This window comes from Glycine soja, chromosome 3, assembly GCF_004193775.1.
Source record: "Glycine soja cultivar W05 chromosome 3, ASM419377v2, whole genome shotgun sequence".
Lineage (NCBI taxonomy): Eukaryota > Viridiplantae > Streptophyta > Magnoliopsida > Fabales > Fabaceae > Glycine > Glycine soja.
In genome coordinates this window covers 41990167-42015937 of record NC_041004.1, presented here as the reverse complement: position 1 = coordinate 42015937, position 25771 = coordinate 41990167, and the positions used below count along the sequence as shown (strand labels likewise).

At 36.4% G+C, this 25771-nt stretch overlaps 3 protein-coding genes across 6 annotated transcripts; all 3 read right to left on the bottom strand.

The window, feature by feature from the left end:
• Positions 1-1694: 1694 nt before the first annotated feature.
• LOC114407164 (polyadenylation and cleavage factor homolog 4-like) lies at positions 1695-7842 on the bottom strand. 3 transcript variants are annotated; one of them, XM_028370165.1, is made up of 7 exons: positions 7154-7842; positions 6419-6520; positions 5859-6116; positions 5261-5374; positions 4670-5125; positions 2084-3874; positions 1695-1948 (listed from the first exon to the last, which is right to left on the bottom strand). In XM_028370165.1, the coding sequence occupies exons 1-7, from the start codon at positions 7523-7525 to the stop codon at positions 1937-1939; spliced, it is 3105 nt and encodes a 1034-aa protein (XP_028225966.1). In that variant the 5' UTR covers positions 7526-7842; the 3' UTR covers positions 1695-1936. The 3 variants fall into 3 exon arrangements, with proteins under 3 accessions (XP_028225966.1, XP_028225967.1, XP_028225965.1); XM_028370166.1 differs by lacking the exon at positions 7154-7842 and having other exon boundaries at positions 5859-6138; positions 6419-6522; XM_028370164.1 differs by lacking the exon at positions 1695-1948 and having other exon boundaries at positions 2066-3874.
• A 750-nt stretch (positions 7843-8592) lies between these two features.
• LOC114407167 (heat stress transcription factor A-3-like) lies at positions 8593-11087 on the bottom strand. The gene is made up of 2 exons (XM_028370168.1): positions 10562-11087; positions 8593-9853 (listed from the first exon to the last, which is right to left on the bottom strand). Exons 1-2 carry the CDS (start codon positions 10853-10855, stop codon positions 8876-8878), a joined length of 1272 nt encoding a protein of 423 aa, XP_028225969.1. The 5' UTR covers positions 10856-11087; the 3' UTR covers positions 8593-8875.
• A 1363-nt stretch (positions 11088-12450) lies between these two features.
• On the bottom strand, positions 12451-25397 carry LOC114407165 (serine/threonine-protein kinase CTR1-like). Of its 2 annotated transcripts, XR_003665612.1 has the most exons (16): positions 24577-25397; positions 22296-22597; positions 22075-22219; positions 21801-21904; positions 21406-21614; positions 20143-20478; positions 18448-18488; positions 17076-17144; positions 16871-16971; positions 16669-16753; positions 16456-16554; positions 15918-15986; positions 15685-15816; positions 14886-14980; positions 14607-14805; positions 12451-12843 (listed from the first exon to the last, which is right to left on the bottom strand). XR_003665612.1 is itself a non-coding variant. In XM_028370167.1 (15 exons), exons 1-15 carry the CDS (start codon positions 25111-25113, stop codon positions 14697-14699), a joined length of 2433 nt encoding a protein of 810 aa, XP_028225968.1. In that variant the 5' UTR covers positions 25114-25397; the 3' UTR covers positions 14461-14696. The 2 variants fall into 2 exon arrangements, 1 of the variants encoding a protein (XP_028225968.1); XM_028370167.1 differs by lacking the exon at positions 12451-12843 and having other exon boundaries at positions 14461-14805.
• Positions 25398-25771: the final 374 nt, after the last annotated feature.

Here is a 25771-nt window from a genome sequence, read left to right as displayed (position 1 = left end):
TAAAGTACGAACAAAGAAGAAGAGTGCAGTGCAATCTGAGTAACTCCACTGAATTATTGATTATGGTCATATTAATTCTGTCTGGATTTTTAGCTCAATTTTGGACCACCATGATAGAGACCATCGCTTTCTCTTTTTTGTCTTATTACTGAAACAAACGGTCTGATGTGGGAAAATTAATGTCATGTTCTTATCACCTCAATGTTAAGAGTGTGCCAAATTATGATTCATAAAATATATTTGAAAAATGATATATAAAGACAATCATCACGAAAAAATGTAAATATATAGTACTTGGATATTTTGTAATAAAGGTGCTTTTAGTTTGAAATGCCCACCTAAGAGAAGGTGCGTCTCAAAGTGTTTCCATATACAGTGTCCATAAGGGAGCGATAGCCTTCTACTTATTTATTCCCTTCTTTCATCTTCTTAGACGCATAATAAGATTTGATTTCTCTCAGTGAATCGATGAAGTAACAACAAATCGTCTTGTTTTTCTCTCTTCTCATTTTTTACTCGGTCTTAACTTGTGCCCGTATCCTTGTACTACCAAAACAACGTTGTTCCCTTGCTAGTTGTTTTTCTCCAAGGTTTGAGAAAGAAGTAAAAGTCAATGATATCGCTCTTGCCAACTGTTTACTCTCCTCTCTTTTTCTCTCATTCACACAAGTTAAAAGCCAAACTAATTTTCTTACCCCTCATTGCCTTCTTTACTTCTCTTTCTTTCACTACCTAATCTCATGCAGGAATGCGACGTGAAGAACGAAGAGTGCTCCAGTAGAAGGTTTATGGAGGAAGCTGACGTAGACTACATCTACTTCCAGAACCATAACTAAACAGGCTTTTGTGTTCAAGTGCATGCATGCAGTGTGTCCCTATGTATGAAACTACGTCATATATCCTTAATGTTTCTCTGTTTCTGGCGTTGATGTTGTGCTGTGCTTGGTGATGAATATGGAAACCTGAATTGCCACTTTAGTTTCCGTGGGTACTGTAATAAGCATTAAACTCGTCTACCAAACACACTATGTTCTCCCTTATTCGTAATGATTCTCACTTATATAACAGCTAGTAATGATTTTTGGAAACTCATTTTCTAGACATCTTAGTACGCTTATATATACCGTAATCTCTTTTTACCACAGTAAATCTTTTGATTAATAATAGACGAACGATTGGATGAAATTAGTTTTGCAGTGGTAAAAGATTTAATTAATATAATAATTAAAGAATCAATTAACACTGAAGGTGAATAGGGATGAGCTCTTAACATCAATGCAAACACCAACTTGACCTCTTCCAGATAAACATATTACCTTAACCTCTTAATTCCTCGCCCACTTAATCATCTTTTTTTTTTTGTACCATTTAAACTTGAACTAGTGGACATCGACCTAGATATTAATTATTAGTACACTATCAAGTGAGTATGCACCAAACCATAAGTTATGATGACGCGTGACTTTTAAAAGTAATCAACAAAGAATAATATTAATATTAATGGTTCCATCTTGCGAGGAACAATAGGGTGAGAGGATAACGGAGTTTTAAGGTTATCGGACACATAACTTCATCGGACATTCAGATTACATGGCCACGGTTCATTGCCAAGTATTATCGCCAGATATGTTAAATGCAGAAAATCCGCCTCTCCATAGTGAAAAAAAGTTAGCACAACCACATCAACGAGTAAGTTTAGCTGCAAAAATTTATCTCGCATTTATATATTTTGGCCACTACGCATTTTTTTTCCCGGGTACATGAAAAATAAAGAAAAAGAACAAAATTTGTTTGACCTCTCTAAGAACCAGTTAGAGGCAATAAATTTTAAGTATAAGAAGCCATCAAAATTTAGTATGCAATGTGAAACTGGATGGGCTACCCTTGGTAAGCTTTTCTGACTATGCCAAAGCTCAAATGCTATAGAAGCATACCATTAATCATTATCCTGCAAAAAATAGAACAGGTCCAATCAAATTACTACCAAAAATTTAAACACACTCCTTCAAGTAGACAAATTGAAGCTTTGGAATTTAAACATCAGACTGGAAGACGTCCACTAATATCAGATAATAGGCCTTACCAAATTGGTGATGATTGAGTTCTCTGATAAGCATTTGGCATGAATGATGGGACCCACATTTCCACTTTCCATCTCACTATTGACATCTGAATAGTTCATGTAAATGGTCCCTTTGAACATCCACTCATTCCTTTCATGACAGTACACATCTTCAAATAGCTCGCCGCACAATACACACAGACACTGGTTTTCATCTGCTAGAACCATCGTATCCAATTGACTGCTGCCTGTTTTTTCGTCGTGTACATCAACAGAATCATTAAACTCGGACTCAGATGAATATTCTGCCTTGCCAGCAATCCAATCACTTGACTTCGCATACCAACTTCTTGATGCCTTAATTGGACCATGTTCTCTTGTGGCATGCCACTCCAAGTGTCTATTAAAGAGTTCTTCTTGTTTAAGCTTAATACCGCAAACTTTGCAATGATGAGGGATATCATCCCATAATTCCCTAATTACAGATGGGTGGAATTCTCGAATTACATTAGGTCTAAAATCAAAGCCAATGAGATTTCTGATTTCCGTGCTAGTTGATTGAGGTGAGGCAAGACAGGTTTTTGTAGCAGCATCTACCTCATCTTCGGAAGACGATACTGGGACAGCTGCAGAACCAGAAATTGATGTAACTGGTAAAGAACAACTGGTGGTAATGATCTCAGTTTGATCTTTGGATCCCTTTGGTGCCACGCTTGGTACCGTAGTTGGTGATTCTGTTTCGGCAGATATCAAACCCTTTGCAACCAATGTGCTTAAAAGGTTTGCAATTGGATTTGGTTTATTATTTTTGGCCGCATTTAAGATCGGAGCTGAGGAACTGCTAACATTAGAGGAAGCAGGTGGTTGAGTAGAAAGCCTTTGTGGTGGTTGTCCAGCCTTTCCTTTAGGTTTTTTTGGCAGTGTAGATGAATCATTATGCAGAGGATCTAATGAAGATGGTGATGCCACAGCAGACCCTGAAGAAATTAATGTGGTAGGCCTACCAGACTGAGTAGGCTGAACCCCAGTCTGAGATGGACGCTTCCTTGGATCCAGATTACTGGTAATTGATTTCTTGGGGATGATTCCAGTTTTGACAGGTGCAGCTGACAAATTATTTGTGGTCAACTGTTCTGAAGTTCCTCTGGTTAAAGAAACTTTAGACTGGGGCAGCTTAGTTGTAGCAGTAACTTCAGTCTGAGATGGGTTCAGCTGCTTTTGCTGAAGCTTTGGTCGAAGAGAGGTCATGGAAGATAATGGGCCCTGCATATCCTTTTCTTGTGATCTTCGCAAGTTACCAACCTTTACAATGGGACGAAGGGTAGGTGAGTGATCTCTAATATGCTGACTGATTATCTGACCTCCCAAAAGTTGAGAGGTTTTGAGACTCGGTGGCAATTCTTGGTTAGCCAAGTTTTGCATTGAATGAGGGTGGTGTACTGTTCCTGGCAGTGATGGAGACTGTTGCCGCAAAGGTGACTGCCCAGAAGGGGATTCAGTTTCACCCGAATCAAATTGTTGTCCCACAAATTTGGTCATTCCTACTACTGCATTGGACATAAAGGATTGGTTCCCCTTCTTGACAGCCAAAGAACTTGCATTGGTTGGTAAGCCACTAAGAGTGGACACAAATCCTTCAGAGTAATCTGGCTTTAGATTCAACTTATCAATTGAGTGGTGCTTCTGCAATTGCCATGATGATGGTGGATGGCCCCCCAAACCAGGTAGTTGTTTCTTAACAGTGGATATTTCTCTATCGACCTTTGTCCCAATTGGGCGTGTGATTTGGAGGTGGAGGTGATCTTCACCTTCCTGCACATGGAAAAAATAAATCAGTCAAGTATAACCAATAATATATATATATATATATATATATATATATATATATATATATATATATATAACTTAAGATCATTGTATTAATTTGTGATGCATCTGAAATTTAAGGCTTTTTAATTAGGGATTAAGTGGTTTAATTATTAGGGTTTTTTTCTTCATTTGTATTAGGATATTTAGAACTTTGGAATGCTCGACTTTGATAAATTAGTGTTTGTTTTAATCAACAAAATTAGGCATATTATCTTTAGGGAATTCAGGCATTCAGCCCTAGAACGATTATAAAAGAACTTCTTTGATACAAAAGTTAAATAATAGGGTTAATTTCATGTTACCACACTACTAGTTCTATTGCACTAACTACCAAGCAATTTGCCCCCTCCTTTATGATTTTCTGTAATGTCCCCCATCTTTCAAGATAGGGATTGATTAGAAGCTTACACAAGTGACTTTTTTAATGGGATACGACGACTCTAAATGATGTTTCTAATAGTGCAAAAAGTGATAAGCTTATAGTCTTATACCGTAAGTGGAGTCTTCTGGTTAAAATTAGACACCATTAACTGGTCTTAATTGTTACGTGAAACAATTACTCGTGGGACAAGTGCTTTTCAAATCAACACGAGTTTTACTAATTTGGAGGACATGGGACACCATTTCAAAAAAAATCATGTTAAATCAAAGGAATGCACTTCATGTTATAAAGTAGGAGAAAAACTGCAATTGGATGAATAAATGACAAAGTGCAACTGACCCTTTCGGCATGCTTACCAAATTTTCATCATCAGTCATCCATGTGTCTGTGCTCAAATTGCTTAATACATTGGGTCCATGATCAATCAAACCATTGTTCATCTCATCCCGTGTGAACTCTTCTTCAGAAGTTTTCCAGTTACCTGACATCACATTGTTCCGTAAGTTAGTTATGCTTTGTCTTGGCTGACGATGTGCATCCAAATTCATGGACTTTGGTGCTTCTTGATTTGAAAAACTACGCTTGAGACCAAAACCATTTCTTTGCCCAGATGTAGTATCTGCATCACCCCCATCTGTTTTGAACCATGTTTTGTCATGTCCTAAATCAATGAGCTTACTTCCAGTTCTTCCAGCCCCTGAGACCAAATTACTTGAAATGACAGAACTATATTCACTGCTTCCGTATGATCCATCAATGCTCTTTTCAGTAACAGAATCATTAAATGCATCTCTGTGTGTGTGCTGATTATTCTGCAATATACACCACTAGATTAAAAGATGACAACAACCCTCATTTGAGTTTAAAACAGCTCCTTCACATACAAGCATGTTAATCCTCATTAGAGTGAATAGTATAAAGAGGAAAAGAAAAGCTACTTCACATACAAGCATGTTAATCCTCGGATCCAGCCAGGGTCGTGCAGCAGCTCTATCTGGCCTCTCCGAATCCTCATTTGAGTTTAAAACAGCTCCAGTCATATCACTAACTACTCCTTTGCTCTTCATGACATAAAAAAAGGACATGGCAAAAGAAATAAGTACAAGAGTTGGTGGATCAAAAGACTTGAATTGTGAATCAGACTTCAAGATAAAGTAACAAAGTGAAAACAGAAATCTAAAATATGTATATAAAAATAATATTAAGATCTTCAAAATAATGTATAAAAAGGTTAATAGCACATGTCATATGTCAAACCTTAAACAGAACCACCAAATCAGGATAATTCATGATTAAGAAGAATAAAGAAATTCAAATTACTTCAATGGAAAATTGCAATCCAAATACACTTATTGCAAGAATACTGTATAGTGTCTCATAAATGACATGTCTTCCAGTCCTGTTTCATCATCCAATGAACACATGACTGCAAATTTCAGTTCATCACAAAAAATTCAGTAACAGTGTCAAATCTAGACTGATTCCTACCAAAATCCATCATTTCAAACCTTAAAGGGACAAGTTTTGATGCAATGGTTCACCTACCCTACTTGACTGCTGAAGACGCTGCCTTTCTAAATACTTGGGATTCACATGGATACTATGAGGTGGGCGTTGTGACTGCAAATCACTCCTGACTGTAGCAGACACTGAAGCCGAACCATTGACTGCAGGTGCAAAGCCAAGTTCCTTCTCAATCATCTGAAGGGACTGAGGAGGAAAGACTCCTTTCCAAGTTCCAAAAAGATGTTTCATACTTGAATGCACACAAGGATCAACCTGTCTGTAAGCCTTGCAGAATACCTAAAATGTAAAGTAGTAGTACCTAGTTAAAAATAGGTGTATAGAATTAGAAAACATATATCACAGGAAAAATGCAAAGGGAAAAGATGGTTCCATTTCATTATAAATAGATTATTTATTTGTAAGGGAAATACAATAATTCTTACAATCTCTTGATTCGTGTAAATAACTTCTATCACAAATCAAAGTAGTTCAGTATAAAATTTCATAACTTCACAATCTAAAGGATTCATCATATACAATAATAAGCATATCAAAATAAAGGCATGAAGGTAAATGGTTAAAGATAATAAATATCTGACCTCAGGTAGTCTGGAAGCAAAATACTTTATATAATCCCGTCTGATGTTCTTAACAATACTGTCTAAGAGGTAAAGAGATGGCAGTTTTTGATCACTTGGAACCTGGAAAGTCATGAACTCATTTCAATTAAACAAGACCTTTTTCCATAATACAAAGACACAATGAGAGAAATAAGATTGCCCTGACATATGAAAACAAGGAAAATAGCTGCAAATTTCACCAAAAGTGAACTTTAGCACTGATTGAGATTGGAAACTGTTGGGGTTCACTTCTCTCTTGTAAATGAAAAATTCCATGTTTTCCAGGATTCTCAATCCCCTGTGCATACAAAAACCACTCTCCAATGGTGCTCATTACCAGTTACACACCCAATCAAAATACCAAACCACCGTCATTTGGCCAAAGGGCATTGATTGGAAAACTAAATATGTTTTTTGTTCTTTTAAGGTGCAGGGCAGAGTGTACCACTTAAGACCCAATCTATATCTACAGGGCCAATGAAATGAGATGAAAAAAATTCAATTTCAACGAATCAAGAATGCCCTCTTTCTGACTAGCATTCCACCAAGGTACAACACTAATTCAAACTTAATTCACCGCATAGCATGACAAACAATAGCAACACCACTTATAAAAAATCAGAGAGATTAACTCGAATTGCTCTTTCTTCATTCCAAATCCATTACAATTCAATTCAATGAACATTAACATAAACAACCGCACATTTTGTTCACCTCTATAATGTTAGCACAAACAGCAGCAGCAATTGCCTTGGCAGCAGAGAGATTCTCTCCTGCAATAATAGTCAAGTTGGTAATTATCGGCTTCGAATTGAAAGTGAGCTCAGCAAGTGCGGTCTTGTATTGAGTCACAAGCTCTTGGTGCGGCGGAGGCTGCGGCTGATACCCGCCGCCGCCACCGCCACGACCCAAATCGCTGATTTCGGAGTCTCTGTCATTTGCTCGAAACCTCGTAGACGCCAGCGTAGTAACTGCCGCAGTGCGTTGAGGTAACTGTCGGGCGCTGAGTTCGTCGATCAATCGAGGCTTCTTGGGACCTGGTTCTCTGGATCTGTCCAACGATCTGCGCGTGCTCTCCATGCTCATTCGAATCTAAAACCCTAATGCGCTCTCAATTGAGGAACTGGATTTGCAGCAAGAAAATAGCATCCTGGTTATTGATTGTCGCGTCGGTTTTATTGGGAAGGGGGGGATGAATGAGAACGGAAGTTCTGATTTAAAATTGTACGGTGCAAATTTGAGATAAACCCTAATCCTAATTTACATGAATTAATAAAAAAATATAAAGAGAGAGATGGAAGGAGGTGGAGTGTTTATAAGTAGGCTGCGATAGGGATTATTATATCATGTGTGAATGAAGGCCACCAGTGAGGAGTGAAGCTCCCTTCCCACATTCAACTGTGATCTTGGTTGAAACAAAACAAACAAAATTAAAAACATTTAATGGAGTTTTTTTTAACGGCTTCCTAAAACTTGAAATTAAAAATAAAAATATGTGTATCACATTTTTGTGTAAAGACTATATCACGTTTAAATATTTTAAATTAACCATAATACAAATTAAAGCCTAAAATGTACAAATCATCTTTGAACTTATTTTCATCAAAAAATATTCAAAACCATCTTTTAAAATTCAAAAATCAATTTTTGAAAATAATTAAATTGGCATGAATTAAATAAGAGAATCATTTTAAAACTTTAAAAAAATTAAAGGATTAGTTTATAACCAAAAAATAATGAGACTATTATTATATTTTAGTCAAAATTAAAATATTTTTAAATATTTTTAGAATATTATTGATTTGGAGAGTGTTTGGATATGATTTTTTTTATCCATGTGAATGAAAGATAATGTTTTGATGGGTGAAAAAAGTATTATCTAAGATATTTTAAGAACCAAAAATAAAACAAATATATTTTACAAGAGTTAAAATAATTTTTTTTAAAAGGACGAAAATAAAAAAATACTAATTTGCAAGTACTTAAAAATATATTTAAACCTAAAATTAATATTTTTTTTCAATACTTAATTCTCAACATATCTGTGATACCCAACTTAAATATGATTAATAGTAAGCTGTTTTCTCCTTTAAAAAATATAGTAAATTGTTTTTTGATGCTAGGAATTTTATTACAGTACCAAAACACTAATATGATATAAAGTTTCACAAATTCTTTAAATCTTAACATATTTAAATTAAGAATTTGGTTCATAACTACTAGCATGAACAACTACACAACTAATCTAAAAGAATGAAACCTGGTGATTAGTGAATGAGCACCAGTTACAAATCAATTTATTTAATAATTGGACCCCTGGGAACTAAACACAGCACAATATGTGCAGAAGCAGATGAAGCCCGATGCATCCATATTCTTATTTATATTATCTTTCTTTTTCATCAAGTGTTGAATCATCAGTTGGGATACTTTCTGTCACTTGCTGTGAGTTAAATAGTTAATATCCCACATGTCTGTCATACCACTTGTGACTACAAATTCTGGCACTTCATAATTGATAGGATTTCCCCACTGTTCATTCCCAGAGCTTGAATCAGCACCACTAACATCAAAGTTGGTGTTCCGTTTATCTTCTCGCTTGATGATGCCTTCAGTTCCAAGAGGTGAAAACTCTGGAAATCCTGTCTCCTTGGTCAAATCCTCTGGGAAAGACACAAACTCCTCTGCAAGAAGACCTTCGTTTGAGCTCATGACATTTTTCCCTTTGAAAAGGTTACCATCAAGTCCAAAGCTTGATGACTTAAACCCCATGGTGTCAGCAATTGACATGACTTCATCTGATATCAGATTCTCTGTGCCTTCACTAAATTCTTTTGCCAAAGCCTGAGAAAGGTAATTTGGAGACTCTTCAAGTGAAACTGGATACATTTCTTGTATTTCAGAAGAGGTGGTTACATTTCTCCAATCAGGTTGGTATCTTACAATCTGCCCTTCATTTAAAAAATCTGATATTTCTGTTTGGCCTTGGTGCTGCTTGATAAATCTCCTTCTAACTTTAGGACACCCTAAATCTCTTTGTTCCTTCGCATGCTGGAGACTGGTTAAAAATGCTGGCTTTTCAAATAACCTTGCCAAGAAAGAAACCATTTGTTTCTGTATCAGTTCTGCAGATTGAAGCCTCTGATTCACCTGTCTCGCACGTTGAAGTGTCGTTCTCTGCTGTTGTTGCAACTCAACCACCTCTTGCATTAGCACACTCCTTTCTTTCCTTAGACTTTCTAGCTCAAATTCAAGCCCGGCCTTATCTGCATCGGAATAAGGCACAATATTGCCACCAACCTGATGGGACTGAGGTGGCCCGCGCCTCCGGATGTTCTTCAGAAGATGTCTCTTTCCTCGCTGGAAAGCTTCATTGAAAAACTCCCATTTTTCAGTGTCAATCTTGCGGAATCCCTGGATAAAAATGCCAAGTGAATTGAGAATCAATGGAGCAGAAAAATAAATTTTGGTTTAGACACACCAGAGTTCAAGTCATTAGAGGAGCAGATGAAGCTGTGTTGGAATTTGCAATCTGTGAATCCAAAACAAGCTTTACACAAACAAAAGGAAATGATCAAAATGATAACAGTATATAAGTTCTGGCAGCATACACAACGCCACACAGAAACATAGAACACTACCTGCTGAGGATGCAATCCACTCCCTACTTACAGTAGACACTCAGAGAGACATTCTTTCTGCTGCCAGTTCTAGTGCTACAATCCACATAGAACAATATCTGAACCATATTCTTATCCATATTCTTATCACACAGCTCCATCAGTAGTCATAGGGGCTAACATAGAAAAGTCCACAACATGGAAGTTCACTTTTAACAAGAGACAAATAAGAAAGCAAAAAAAATCACAAATAACAAATGGCTCACTACTGTACCTGCTTAAACACATACAATCATTCCAAAGTTAGATACATAATACATTATCTTAAAGCATCAAGAGAAACTTAGGATACACTTGAAAAAGAAAAAAAAGTTCATTCCCAGTTGACAAAACAATGTCTCAAATCAAATAATTACACATGGTTGATCTTCATCAAATCAAACCAGTTACAAACTTACAATAGAAACATAAAAAATAAAATAAAAATACATAGAGTACCCACATAGGTATTTAACTGGCGAACAAAACTGGAGAAATTGTTATGCTTGAAATTCCTCGGCAAGACGTGTCTTGCAAACAGGGTAGGATCCCACACCACGAAGCTAACACCGGTGGAGCCCCAGGATATGATCGGATCCAGCGAGGGATCGTCGACGAGTTCGAAAGTCTTGGACAGGAACGCCGGAACCGGGTTCCCTTGCAAGCATTCAAGTGGGCGGAAGCGCGGCAAACTATTTAACTTGTCAAAATCAGCGCTTGATGAAGGTAACTGGGAAGAAGACGGAGACGAGTTCATGGTTGAGAATGCTTGAAAGGAAGACGAAGGCAAGGTATGAGTTTATAAAGGATGAGAAGGCGGTGGCACCGACCAAATTATGAATAGATAACACAAGACTCCAACTGGGGCTAGATATTTTTGTCAAAGTCAGCCAATGATATTTATTCGCGGAAAAGAGACTGTGTAGTATGCTCACTAAGACACTTTCAGCCTGCTCATCTCATCGATACTTTGTGCCCAAGTTAACTGCTCCAAACAGAGTGTTAAACTCTGTTGGTTCCTAATAACGGAAAATTGCTCTCATTCTTTTCTCTCTTATTATTCTCATGGCCCACACTATAGCCCAAATTCCTTCCCTCTAGCTCTTCTAAATAAAACCTTAGCAGTGGGCATATTTATCGCATGATTTTAACCCATTAACAATTAGAAAATATCGTCCTTGCTTCGCACTTTTGATTAGAACTTGAAAAAATTGCTGCCTTGTTGCTGCTCATTTGGCACCGCTCGAGTCATGGCAATGTCATACATAGGTTGGACAGGAGCTACTAGTTTGGGTATAAAGCACGTAGTAACTTTAGAAGTGCAACTAGTTCAAGTAGCTTAAGTTTATATGCCATGATTTTTTATTAAATCCCAGGACCATACATCATATTTTTTTCACTTTCTACAATTTAAATAACTTTTTCTAGTGGTACTTCCCTAAAAGGTTTATTTTTTTGAGAAAAATGTAAATTATATTAAACCCAAAATGATACAACAATAAACTGGACACACCCGCAGTTAGAGAAAATCAAAAGTCTCCCTAATACAAGAAGACCTATATCAAGATGCTAAAACAAATGCAATAGGTGCGCTTGTCTATACATAAGAAACTTAATCTTGCTAATAACCTCTATTACAAAAAAATTGATAATCTTCAAAGATCAACTTGTTCCTAGACAGCCAGATGCAGTAGATTGTAATTGTTATAGTCAGACAACGTAATTTTTCTTGAACACCTGATGTGGATCTGCGGATCTACCCCTAATTAAAGAGTCAGTAATGCGCTATAAAGAAATGAAGCGTCTGCGAAAAGAAGCCAAATCACGAATGTGAAAAAGATTTATTAAATAGACACCACAAGCTATTTAGCTTTTCGTTAACTATTTTAAGTTTAATTTAATTTTATAACAATAATCAATCTTATATTATAAATTAGAATACAAAATTTAGAGAGTAAATATTTAACTTCATACATTAAACATTCTTAATGTTATCTTTTCTCTCTTTTGAATGCACATTTCACCTACTATTCCCACAAAAAATTCTATCAATATCTCAGTTGTCTCAAAATACTTCTATCGAGTGTCATTAAACACACAGGAACAGCCCAATCTAACTGACCGCATTTGCAAACTTTTGTTAAACCACTTCGTTTAAATTCATTCATATTTCCAACTCAGCAAGGCAAAACAAAGTATATATTTCCAACCCAGCAAAAAAAAAAACAGAAAGTATAGATTCCATATTTAATCATTCCAATTTTATTTTTTTACCGATTCATGCAATTTAACCATTTACTCTTGGTACCTCTATCGAGTCAATCGCCTGTTCGATTTTTATAACATTGCCACTTATTTTGCCATGCTTTAGTTGCTTGTATTTAAAATGGTATCTCAATGTTGATGACAGTCGACCTACTGATCCAACCCTTGTATCGAACTGTGTTGCTTAACTGGAAAAGCAACACTACACTCTGGAGTCTGGATTAAGGGGGAATGAAAAACACGCCAAAAAAAAATCAAGCAGCCAAGACAGTTAAAGCTGCTTATCATTAACTGATTATAATTACAATGAGAATATTTTTCATACAAAATTATGGATGAAAAAAATTATACATTTCTTCACAAAATATAGTATCACCTAACTAAACCATATTTTGTTGGAATAAAGATGGAGTATCCTGGCTTTGCGTTGAAAATAGGTATTCTTAATCCGAATTAGAACAGAAATGTACAACTGTGCCTCTGCAGCCGAAAAACAAACGAGTATTAGTTCGATCATTGGGCTACGATATGCGCTAACTTTTACAAGCAACAACCATCAAGGCATCAAACAAAAAACGTTAACAACACCAACCCCCTTAAACCAAACCCCTCTCCAACACCCAAAAATAAATAAAGTACATAACTCAACATAAGCCTCCCAAAGTCCCAATTAATTTTGATTGAGTTGCAACTACGCTTCAGTATATTAAACTTACTTTGAACAGAATGACAATAATAAAGGCAAAGAATGTAAATTAGTACATTACCCCTCCAGTCATAGGGGTTATGCAAAATAAAAGTAAAGAAAAGAAAAGAAAAACAAGTGCTTTTAAACTCATTAAAATCCTCCTCATAATCAACCAAACATGTGCTCCATTCACCTTACTAAAGCAAAGCACCAGCTGTCTGGCACTAATGGAGTGATGATTTTGAATGAAAATGTTTATCAAAAACCATAAATCCTAGCAAATTCTCAGAAATCTTTCTTGAACTGGATGAAAGCTTGGTGAGATCAAAAACTACATTCCGTGTAATTATTTGAAGAAGTTACGAGGTTTGATTTTGGATTGAATTGTTGAAAGAGGCATCAGTGTCATGCTTTCCCCTAACTACAACACTATATGAGCCTCTCACTTAAACAGCTCTTTTGTCCTTCCTCTCACAGACCCATAAGTTGGTCTATCCTTATTGGGGATATTTGGCTTTCTTTACTAGGCATTAACACAGCAACCCAAACATGTGAAGGCCCTCAAAATGATTCATTCCAGAAGCATGCTCTAAGCTGTCCACATTTGACTGGGAACATATTTGAACAAGACAAGGAATGGACATGTAAGGCCATTTTGCCGTGCTTTCCATTGGTGAGGTAGAAGAAACACTAATGGAAGGGTAGACATGCTCGTTTGGGTGACCACAAGGAATCATTTTGGTGAATTTATAAGCTCGTGTTTTTTTTTTTTTTGCAAAACCCCTATGGAGTCAGTAATTCACATTCTAATAATAATTGTTAGAGATGTTATAAAAGTATAAAATCATTCCTGTCTCTTTACCTTAAAAGCTTAAGCTTTTGAGCCAATTTTTTTTTTTAAATCAGCAAAAATATTATCTATATATATTAATGATAATCGATACCAGAGATACCAATATACATGATGGGCAATGTAAAATCTGTCAAGCAGTACAGGTTATACCATATTTACAGCAACTAAGTAAATATAGCATAACCCCACTGCAACCCAACAACAAAGAACAGGATCCCAATACATGATCCAACACCCTCCCTTCATTTCTGTTAACATATTGCCTCCCTACTAAAAGCTAACAACCCCTTCTAAGATCATTTACTTTGAGCTAATTAGTTCATGACATCGTATTCAACTTCTATGATCATGTGATATAAATTTAAATCCTTCTCACCACTATTATTCTAAAAAAAAAGGTCAAACTCAAACACAAGGTAAATGGTCTATGCCTTGTTCACACTTCAAGTCCAACTGGCTCGTGTGAAGTGGGTTAGAGATGTTATAAAAGTATAAAATAATTCATATATCTCTACCTAACAGTTTTAGCTTTCTAGTTGATTCATGACACAATATCTGGAAGATAATGTCCCCACTCCCCATTTGAAAATTGATAGTCATTCCCTTTATCACAAAACACAATTTTTTTTACAGAAAAATACTACATCCAAACAAGATTTAATGCTATGCAATTGCAAAGTCATTACGGAATTTGGTATGCACCTGGGACTACTGAAACAGTGTATTCCTGTTGGACATCAAAACTAAAAACCCTGTAGTATGTGCATGAATAACAACTATGATTCCAACCATTCAGGTAAGTAATGACATGCTTGGACGACCAGGTTGAAGCATAGGGGATTTGAGCAATACTTTCAAAGAATCCATAATACTTGAAAAAGAAGGGCGTTTCCAGGGTTCGCTGCAGTAAACCATGGATATCAATAAAATTCATGCAGAATATTCAAGCAGACTACAAATGAAAGAAATATCTACACTCACTTGGCCCAACAAGCCTCAATTATTGAGGCTAATTGAGGATTTAAATCACGTGGTATCTCAAGTCTTTTTCCCTTAAAGCCAACAGCCGCCACAACCTACAAAACATTACAGACTTGTGAAGACTATGCAATACAAATATTGATGAAAATTTCAGTCACAGTAAAATTATATTTCGATAACATGCCACCATGAAACAGAATAACACTCCAAACTCATCTTGTTATCATTGGCCAGTACAACACATGCTTCAACCAATATACATCTCTTGCAATCATTTCAGATTTCTATAACCAATACCATTAGCATTCTATTTGATGTTATATTATTACAGTCATCAGATCTTAAAGAATCTTTCTGTTAAGGATCTCTTCTCAGAGAAAGGAAACAGTTCTAACACAGAACTCGTTAGAGAGGAAAAGGGGTAAAAAGACACTTTATTGCTATGAAATGGTAAAGAATCGTACAGAACAATACAAAAGGAGACTTCTCCTTTCCACACTGGAATATGCCCAGTCAAAGCTCACTTATTACAAAACATGCCACTGTTACTCTTTAGAACTATTATTTAAAGGGTATTTCCTAACCAACTGCTAAACTGTCTATTGGCTGTACTCTAAATAACTAATCTGACTTATTATTTCCTTTTCTAAACTTCCTTCTATAGTAAACCTGCAGGGTTCTCTTAGCCCCTGTTTGTGGTTCCTGCTCATGCCTAAGACTTTCATAAAAATCAGAACAATATAGTCGTAATGGAAAATATAAGCATAAGCACACTGAAATATATCAAAGTTATACAAACCTGTGGCGGATTCAAATTACTCCAAGGCTGTTGCAATGTTGCGAGCTCCCACAAGATGACACCAAAGCTGTAAACATCTGACTTCTCATTGGATGGCTCATCACGAAGAACTTCTGGAGCCATCCACTCAGGCTAAGTAGAGAAAAAGGAGTTCAACTTAATTTGCAATAATAAAAATGACATCTGAATCAAACGATTCAAAAGGAAGATACACGTTTTGAAAGTATACTTACAGTCCCGGCAGCAGACTTGGATGAGAGAAATGTATTTGCCTTTAGTCGGGAAAGCCCAAAATCACCAACCTAAAGGGAAGGTACAAGTAAATAAGGATCTGTCAAAATTCAAATTACTCCAATAATGCCCAAGCAAACAGACCAACACCAACTCACCCTCACAGAAAACAAAACTTGCTAAGACACCGCACATATAGTTTAAGAATTAAATTGATTTTTCTCAATATGTCAAATTTGAATCAAATGAAGCCCAGCTATAGCAGAATGTTGAAACTTCTATCAACAATGCATAGACCAAGTTTTGCTGTAACATTTCTATCTTTCACCAGTTCACAAAAAATTAAAAAGAGATGATGGCTAAACAGTGTCACTCAAGATGGACTATCTTAGTGCTTTCAAGCTAGCATACACAAACATGACTTGTGATTGTAGAAGGAAATTTGTGAGTGCCAGAGAAGTGGAACAATACTACGAAAGGTGACTTACGGATTAAATGAAACTCAACAATTTTTCAGACATGAGAAAATTTCATTCTTACCTTCACTGTATATTTCTTGTCAACAAGAAGGTTTGGAGATTTCAGATCTCTATGAACAATGGGAGGATTGCGTTTATGAAGATAATTCATCCCCTTAGCCTGCACATGAAAATGACAAATACTTAACCAATGGGTACAAAGGTTATGACATCATATTAATTCAAAAAATAAATAGAACTGAAAACAATTGATGTTTATTTTCTTAAAGTTTACCACATCATAAGCCATACTAAGCCTACGTCTCTCATCCAACATCTCTGTGGCACCAGGTTTATGCAACAGCCTATACAAGCTACCCCTGCACAGTTCAATCAAATCCTTTAGGTCTCAAGTGTAAGATATTTTATAGCCATGAAAAGAGATCCCTCTTATAGGAGGAAAGGTAAAGGAACCGGTAGATGAGATATTGTAAAACCTTGACAAATATTCTGTGACAATTGATAGATTAGGAGGCTTAGTGACTGCACCCATAAGTAAAACAATGTTTGGATGCCGTAAGCCTTTCATTATTGCAACCTAGTGAAAGAGGTAAAAATACAGCTCAAATCAATAGCAAGCAAAACTTAAAGTGCAATTGGTGTTTTTGCTGCACAAAACAAGATAAGAACTTCAGAGTATACCTCCCTCAGGAATTCCTTGAAGCGTTCACCTTTGAAGTCTTGTTCCATCAGAATTTTAACAGCAACCTCCTGCAGTGCTTAACATTTTGAAAGATGTAAATACAACTCAAATATTAAGCACTACTTCGGCATCAAAAATAAATACACACTTCACACTTGTATACACCTCCCAAAAATTAAAAAGAAAAATTGCATTCTAAATCATAACACTAATAGTAGGGGGAAAAATAGAAACATAGAGATTCAAAAGTACAAGGACAGAAGTCTTCCAGTTGAAAGCAAAAAAGAGCATTAATAAAATATGCCACCTTGCAACAATAAGGCTTCATTTATTTACTAATAAATGAGGCCTTAGGGTTGATAAATTGACTGCACCATAAATAAAACAATGTTTGGATGCCACAAGCATTTCATTATTGCAACGTAGCAAAAGAGGGGAAATATAGCTCAATGGAAAACTCTTAGAATGTGGGTTTAGGCCTAACTCAACCCCAAAAGCTAGATCATAGGGTAAGGGTTGCCTCCCACTTATGTACTCTATCTTGGCCTTATCTCTAGCCAATGTAGGACTTGGGTTTTTCCCAATAAAAACATTTATTCTCGTGGACAATGAATTTATTTATTTTTAATAAGCTGTGCCCTAAGGTTATGTGCAACTCAATTTGAAAATCTCTGTAACAAGGTAGGGTTGTAGTGTGGCAATGAGTTATTCAAAAGAAGATTGGCAAATGGGATGCCAATCGGCTACGAAGTACAAATAACAACAGGTTATGGACTGATTTCTGCTGATAGAGCACACAACCTTTGAATGATAAGTCCTATTTTAAGAGTACAATTGTAGCTTATAACAAGATCAATCATTAGACCCAGCAAGTATTTTCAAAAACTGCCCTCAATGATTTTATCATACCTTTATGTATATATAATCTATAAGCACCGAATGCTTTTGAAACAATATCCTAGAGTGTGGGTTTTGGACCTAAATCAACCTTACAAAACTGGCTTGTAAAGTGAGGATTGCCCCCTATTTATATACTCTATTTTGGCCATTTCTAGTCGATGTGGGACTAAACCACCACGCCCGATGTGGGACTAAGGCAGGCTAGGGATTCTGCAATTAAGGTGGCTTTTCCAGCACAATCTTTCACAAATATTGAATAGAAACCACTTTTAAAATTTGTGACTATTGTACAGATATAGAGATGGAAAGTTCATTCACATATCAATATACTAATTACACATGATTCAGTTGAATTCGCAAATGACAGATGCTGAAAACACAATCAATATAGACAACCCATGGAAAAACAAACAACCATGAGTTAATCTTATTTTATACAGCACCAATGAAAGAAAAAGAAGAGGGGCTTACCGAGCCATTCCACTCTGCATGATGTACAGTTCCAAAAGAACCTGAAAACATATCAGACCAAATTTAATTAATGACTATTGATACCAATTGCATATCATGCCAAAGGAAACATGTAATGCTAGTAACTCATTAAATACGGTGTGCTTAACATAGGCTAAGTTTTTATTGGTTTACTTCAGAGCATTTTGTAGGACCATGGGAAATTCTTGTGGTGATGTGATATTTTTCCTCTTCTATAGTGTATTTTATAGGGAAACAATGCCTCACATTTTCTTTGGCATATTGTTATTTGATAGTAAGTTAGTAACTGGTATTAATGAAATGGGAAAGACTCAAGGAGGAGACATCTGTTACAGGGGAAAAAAATACTGCTCAATAAATAGCAACACAGATACTGGACAGATGCAGAAAATGCAACAATAAGGGATAAAAAAACTGATACAGGGACTCTACCTTCCCAGGCCTATGCCACCGATTCACTCCCACAATTCTTTTATACCTCTCCAGTCTTCTCTACCCCCTACCCCCTAATTCATGTTTCCTTTTTTGTCTCCCATCATTGCACAATGGATTTGGAACATCTCTTGTACTTGAGGAGAATTCATGGAGATGGAGTTGATTTCTGTGACTGTGTTAAATCGGTTTTTAAATCCCCTTAAGCAGTCAAGGGGCAGCTCACCAAAGGAAATTGGATAGGCCGCCATACGAATCGCAGTGTGCTCTAGTTTTTACAGTTTCCATTATCGCAGGAGAAAGTGGCAGCCTCTGTCTCTCCAGTAAATGCACCAAAAGGGGGTCAGAAAGAGGATAAGATCCTGTTGGAGAAAGATACAAGACAAGGTCCACCATGATTGATTATAACCCACTAATTATATTTTTCTTCTTGTGTCATTCTCTATCAAACAGGACCATATCCTGTCATTTACGAACAGGAGGGGATCCAAAATCCTTGCTTCTCCTCTCCAAATCCTTGTGTGTACATTTTATTACACTCTCCCACCAATGTTTCCTCCTTACTCATAGCAGCATGCCTACTTCTCTCATTAAAAAGTATAATTTTCCTTTGCCCAACACCCTCTACTCCATTTTCCTTTTTTCTTCTCTTACACGTGTTAGAGGCCCATGGTTATCCTACTGTTATTATGTGATAGAATAGTCAAAATGACTTTTCTTTGGTTCTGTGAACCATGACATTGTTACAGAACCTCCCTCAGATAAGAAGAGGGATTGGAGTGTTTTATTGTATTAATTAGTTTACTTTTTCTTATTTTCTTCTTTTCTTATTTCACTGCTAAAGCAAGGACGCTACCAAGTCAAAAGCCCATCATTAGTATCCTACTGCTGTTATGCAATCAGATACTTGAAACAAGTCAAATGACTTTTCTTTAATACTCTGAACCATGACTTCTTTTAACAGATGTTTTCCCAGTCAGATATGCAGAGGGATTGGAGAGCTTTATTGCATGGATAAGCTCACTGTGTTATTTTCTTCTTCTTTTCTATTTTCATTGACACTACCACTACCTTATCTTCCTTTTTATACCTTGATTATGCTCTCTCTCTCTCTCTCTCTCTCTCTCTCTCTCTCTCTCTTTCAATGTTTCTCTTCTAAATGCCTACCTCACCCCACCCAAATCAACTAAAAAAAAGGGAAAGACTTTAAATAATATGCAATTTATAGAAAAGCATAAATACCTGATCCTATTCTCCCTTTTAAATCAAGATCAGTCCACGGTATGTCCAAATCCTCCATATCAAGGGAAAACTCTCTAGTTGGTTTGCTAGGAATCAGTAGTCGGGTCTTTGTATCTCTATGACCAGGACGGTTATGCTTTAAAGGCAATGAATCCCGGCTTGTCATTGTCGGCTCTACAGCATTCTGAGCAGGGTTACCTGATTTAAATGTTTCAGAGCCTCGATCATGTGCACTTGAACAATAAGGTTGTGAATGCAGAGGAACGAGAGAACTTTTGTTGTTATCATTTGGAATTGGCCCAGGGTTCCTGCCCATGTACTGCCTTTCATACTGTTCTAGAATGGAGAATCCAAAATCTTTTCAATAACACTGTAATATAAAAAATTCAGAGTATCCTATACTTGCATCCAGTTATAAAAGTTATTAAGACATACACAGGTAACTTTTGGCATGTGGACAAAACAGAATAGAATGTTAAACTACAACTAATATAAAACTTCCTACATTAACTCATACAAGGTTCATGCTTTTTGGAATTATTCTAGACATTGACTAGCTCACATTTCACTAATTGTTTTAACATCAAATTGATCAAATGTTGTATGTATTTAAAGAAAAATACTTCAATATGTCATTATTCAAATTCATTGTGTGAACTGCAAAGAGAATAATTGACATGTTTAGCCCCTCTCTTCATAAAACTAAACAGGAATTGGTAATGGCATTCAATACGCTTGACCAAGTCACTTGAATTGTTCTTCCAATTCCACGATTGAGAAATCAAGTTAAGTATCCACAATAATGAACATGGAACATCATTCAATTTCAACATCGGCAGAACCAAACTCCTTTTTATGTTTTACTTAGGCAATCAAATGCTTGGGACATCTAAGATTGAAAAGAAGAGGAATTTGTAACATAATTACAGTCAACAAAAATAGCAATGGGTGCTATCTAATCACTTAGTAAACAAAATTTAGAAAAAAAAAAACTGATAAAAACAGCAAAGGGACACAATTCAAGAAAACTGTAGCACATTATTTAAGTCCATACTTAATTAGGAGGTTTGACAAGTTGAATACAGAGAGTTAGCATAGAAATGATTCCATTCATTAAAATAGAAATATATAAATAAAAAGGACAAGTTGATTTAAATTTTAAACAGTGCAACAATAAGCATTTAGACCAAGACACATGATAACAATAATATCACCAGATCAGATTCAGAGTATCAAACATTGAATAGGAAACATGAATATCACCTGCAGAACTACTATCAAAGACAAGCTCAGCAGACATACAATCTGAGAAATATTGTTTGGCCAGTGACCTGAAATCAATGGTAGGCTCAGCAGGTTTATGTCTAGGAAAGCGCAAGGGTGAAGAAAATGAAATGGAGGATGGACCATTGATCAAGGAATCAGGCTCGCATAAGCAACCCGGCTTCCCAATAAGATCAACCATGTATTCCCTGTAATTATATGGTTTCAGACAGATGTCAGTTTACAGAATGTTAACTGCAAGACTACAACATATTCATAATTTTACACTTCATCATTTCATGGTCACAGTTCACAGCCCATGGGAAAACAACTCTTTAAATTGCAGTCCTACTTGTAAACAGAATAGCAGATGTGCTAAGCAACAAAACAAATACCTGTCAAGTCCAAATCGAACAAGACATGAGGAGGCATCATCTCTTGAACAATATTTACAGCCCTTAGCAATTCGACAAGGCAAATCAATGGTGTCAGCTAGTACCTGAATATATCATGAATAAAGCATGTCATCACAAAAACAACACAAAGACCTTATCTTGTATTAAACCACTGAAATTCCTCCACCACCACCACTCCCATTAAAAAGATAATAATAATATAGTCAAAATGCATAATCACAGCCTTGACCATCACATAGAATTCAAGTATTACTTTGAATAATACAGCACGATGCCTGCAAAGTCCAGTAGATAGACTGCCAATTGGTACAACAACAGATCCTAAGCAATCTCTTAGATCATTAATGCGCTCCCTCCATATAGGAAAAAGATCATCTTCCCATACAGAAGCTGAACCCCTTGTTACAACAATAAAACATAGTTAGACTGGTGCAAGCTAAATAGTTCAAAGCCAATAATGCCAAGGAGACTCACCCCATACAATTGCAAACCAGCTTCGCAAGCTGGTCTACAACATCAGTTGTTTCTATGCAGCAACAAGAAATGTCTTGTACTCTGTTTTGCAGTTCTCTTAAGCTAGGATCGCTACGTCTATCCACAAAAACTACTTCAAGTGAAGAGTCAGAAGAAGGATTTATAGATTTTAGTGTCTCAAGTGGAGGAATTCGGTCATTTTCCTGCAGATTGGTGCACACAGTCCATACATATGGATCCATCCCATGAATTAGATAAAAGCCATCAGGAATTTTGTCGAAGTATAATAGGCATCCATTCACCTGGTGCATGTTATTAACAAAACAACATATTAATTGCATGCCTACCAATGAGTGACACAAGTATATCAAGATGGAGATAATTCCAGTTTACTCCCTGAATTTTACATAAAATTAGAGCAATTCTTTTGGGGGGGGACATAATTAAGAGAGGAAGGGTTTTTTCACCTCTTCAACTTTAACTCACACATCAACTTAACAACCATATTTTAACTTCTTCCCCCCAAAAATTATACCCTCTGACAGCAATTTCCTCTTACTGGACAAAGCACATTCAGTCACCCACAATATTGCCAAAATATTTAACACACATTTTCACAAGTTATCCAAATCCTTAAAATAATACATTTTCCAGTAAATAAGTATACAATTATACATCACCCACAATAACACCAAAATATAGAAAATACATTTTCAAGATTTACCCGACTCCTTAAAACAGTACATTTTCCAATTAATAAGTAGCAACAGGAACATAGTAAGTATTCAGAACAAGCAATGCAAGCTTTGAGAAACACCATTTAAGGAACATAGTAACAGGATAATCTGCTCATCTGGGTAGAATCACACAAAAGTAGTACAAATTTACAGTGAAAAGCCACAATTCAAGAAGTTAGTTTTCTGTTGTCAATGAAAAAATGAGACTAGTACTAGTTGGTAACAAGCATATTACGTCATCCTCAATATTGCAAAAATATTCATCACATATTTTCAAGATTGGCTCAACTCCTTAAGTAATACTAGTTTCAAGAAGCATCACATGTGGAACATAATAATGGGACAATCAGTACACAGTGCCAGACCCAGAATCATGATTCACGACAAACTTGGAACAGACTAAGAGTGAAATGCCAGAATTCCAGGAGGCAATGTTTCAACTGTCAGTGCCACAACAAGTGGGAGTAGTTGATATTTTTTTCCAAGCATACCAAAAGGAAAAAATCTGGCATCCTTGTTTATCCTAGCAGACTTGCACATTGTAATTCAAGATCCAACTCCACCCTTAGCAACTAATGAACACAACTTCAAATAGGAATTTTTACTAAAGCAGTTCCATTCCCATCCAGTCAAGTCAAATACCCAGAATCACTCGTTCATGAACTTCAAATTCTCCACAAAATTTACCATCGTCAAAAATATTGCATACCTGTATCGATACAACCTAGAAAATCCAGACAAACCTATATAGACCTATAAAAACTCTCTCATCTGACTTCTCCAAAAGCTAAAGTGAATAAGTTAGGGGGTGTTCGGTTTGACTGTTTTCTGTTTTCATTTTCATTGGAAACAGAAAATGGTGATGAAAATGCATTTGGTTGGATTTTTGAAAACATTTTCGATGAAAATATTTTCTCAAACGAACCAAAAACTGAAAACAATAAAATCTCGCTTTTCAGTTGAAACCAGAAACCTCATTTTGGGTAAAATGAAAATGCCATAGCAAGGAATGTAATTTTAAACAAATCTAAAAATATATTTCCTTTTTAAAACGCATTTTCAGTGTTTTTATTTCTTGAAAGCAAAAAACAAGAAGTCAAACCAAACATGTTTTCAGAATTCTAATCTTTTGAAAATGAAAACAATTTTCGAAAAATGAAAACAAGAAATGAAGTGAAAATGCAAACCAAACACACCCTTAATCTCTCAATTTATTTTACCTTCTCGTTTTCTACTCCCCTATAATTGCTTATTTGAAGAAGATTATCCAAACAGAGTTTTAAAGTAATAAATATTCTCAAGCTGCAGTCACCAGAACCAAAGTCCAGAACCATATTATTATTATGACAACGTCCATTCACAAGTCGTTGTTGTTTTTCCATTGGTTACTGACCGAGTTGATTAATAACCTAAAACGCACAGTCTCAAGCTCACAAGTTCTTAACTATCACCGAAACTTGGCAACCAACCAACCACAATTGGAATAGCAATAACAATGAACAAAAGGCTTTAAAGGCATAACTAAGTAACTAACAATAACATACCCAAAACCTATGCGACACTGCCTCTGCGGAAAACGACGAAGACGAAGGCCTCAACGCGGATTCATCGGGCACGGGATCCAGAAAATTGGGATCATCAGCACACGTGGCCTCCGATGAAAGCCGAAGAGCCAATGCCAGCTGTAACTGATAACTCTCCTCCGTCTGCTGCGCCCAGCTCTTGCCAGAGGAACCTCCGCTCCTCATTGCCGAATTTCCCGGAAACCTGCCTCTGAATCCGTCGATCTCATTCGCCGCGACGGTCGACAGAATAGGCGCGTAAAACTCGCCGGAGAGCGAGCTCTCGCCGAAACTGCTCTCGCTGGACTGCCGCTGCATCCCAAACGAGGAGTGCAAATTCCCGATCCGATTCCCCTGGCGGTGATCGACGCCGGAGTCCCAATCGGAGACTCTCTCGAACTTGCTGTTGTTGATTTTAGCGTCGCCGGAGGAGGAACCGAACAACGGCGGCGTTAATTTGTCGTCGGGAGTTTGGCTGAGGAGGGAGTAGTTGATGGATCTTCTGGCAGGCATTTCCATGGAGGCTCTGTGCTCAGTGCTCACAAAACCCTAAAACCCGCCATTGCAGAAACGGTTACTCACTTTCTGACTGGGTCTCTAGAATTTGATTGTTGTCGGGGAGGGCGAGGTGGCGCAGTTGTGACTTGTGATGGTTCCGTTTTATTTTTGAGCCGTTTGGTAACTTTTTTCGAAGCGTGGCGCAATCACACGTTGGATTATCAGCACAGCAGGTCCCGCGGCATTTCCCCGCCGGCCTAGTACCATTTTAATTCTCTCCTCTTTCTCAAAAGTACCAATGTTTGACTTTAAAAATAAATCATTAAATAAAAACTAGTGTACAGTGCACACTGCTTCTTTCATACATGCTCCAGTCTGAATTTGAATAAAAAATATATATACATCAATACATGAACATTAATTAATATGTTTGGTTGATATTTTTATTTTTTGTTTTATTTTTTAAAAATTGTTTTTATTTTTAAAATATTAGAATTTTAAAAATATGTTTGGTTTTACTTCTTATTTTTTGCTTTCAAGAAATAAAAATACTGAAAATGTATTTTTAGATTTGTTTAAAATTACATTCCTTCATACGGCGTTTTTATTTTACTCAAAATGAGATTTCTGGTTTCAACTGAAAAACGAGATTGTATTGTTTTCAGTTTTTTGTTCGTTT